This window comes from Nannochloropsis gaditana (assembly GCF_000240725.1).
Source record: "Nannochloropsis gaditana CCMP526 unplaced genomic scaffold scaffold628, whole genome shotgun sequence".
In the NCBI taxonomy this organism is placed as follows: Eukaryota; class Eustigmatophyceae; order Eustigmatales; family Monodopsidaceae; genus Microchloropsis; species Microchloropsis gaditana.
In genome coordinates, this window is record NW_005803325.1 from 8,773 (window position 1) to 9,323 (window position 551).

A 551-nucleotide genomic window follows, 5' to 3' on the forward strand; every position below is an offset into this window, starting at 1 on the left:
AGAAGGCGGTATGTGTATGCGGGGTGGGGGGTGCGGGGAGGAAGGGAGGAGGTTGTGGCGTGATGGGGCGATGCCCGCTTACTACACAGGATTCGTTTGACGCACGACCCACACGCTGTTTTAGGCGCGTCGAGAGGCGGAGAAAAAAAATCGACAGCTCTTCGATGAGAATCCTGGTGTGCTCGACATTCCCCTGCGAGAAGGCGAGGCCCTCCATGCTGCCACCCAGGTCGGTAATCCCTCCCTCTCCATTCGTCCCTCCTCATCCCTGTCGCTTTTCCTGCCCTTCTTGCCCCCTCTTTGACGACGTCTTGAAACACTTCGTGCCAATAAACTGAAGTCTGTTGGGGTGTGGGTGACCGGCTTTCCTCTTCCTCCCTCGCGTCCTTCCAGGTGGTGGCCGCTGACATGCACGGTCGAGGCTCGTTCATCGATTTCTACGACCCGGCGGAGGAAGGTGCCAAGGAGGAGGGGAGGGGAGTGGCGAAGAAGATGAGCAAGCGGGGGCAGGGTGGGGTGCCGGTCGAGGAGGAGGAGGAATGCACAGTGCC

At 60.3% G+C, this 551-nt stretch overlaps 1 protein-coding gene across 1 annotated transcript; it reads left to right on the top strand.

The window, feature by feature from the left end:
* Positions 1–20: 20 nt before the first annotated feature.
* Positions 21–523, top strand: NGA_0166500 (uncharacterized protein). Its single transcript, XM_005854092.1, has 2 exons — positions 21–229; positions 394–523. Exons 1-2 carry the CDS (start codon positions 63–65, stop codon positions 494–496), a joined length of 270 nt encoding a protein of 89 aa, XP_005854154.1. The 5' UTR covers positions 21–62; the 3' UTR covers positions 497–523.
* Positions 524–551: the final 28 nt, after the last annotated feature.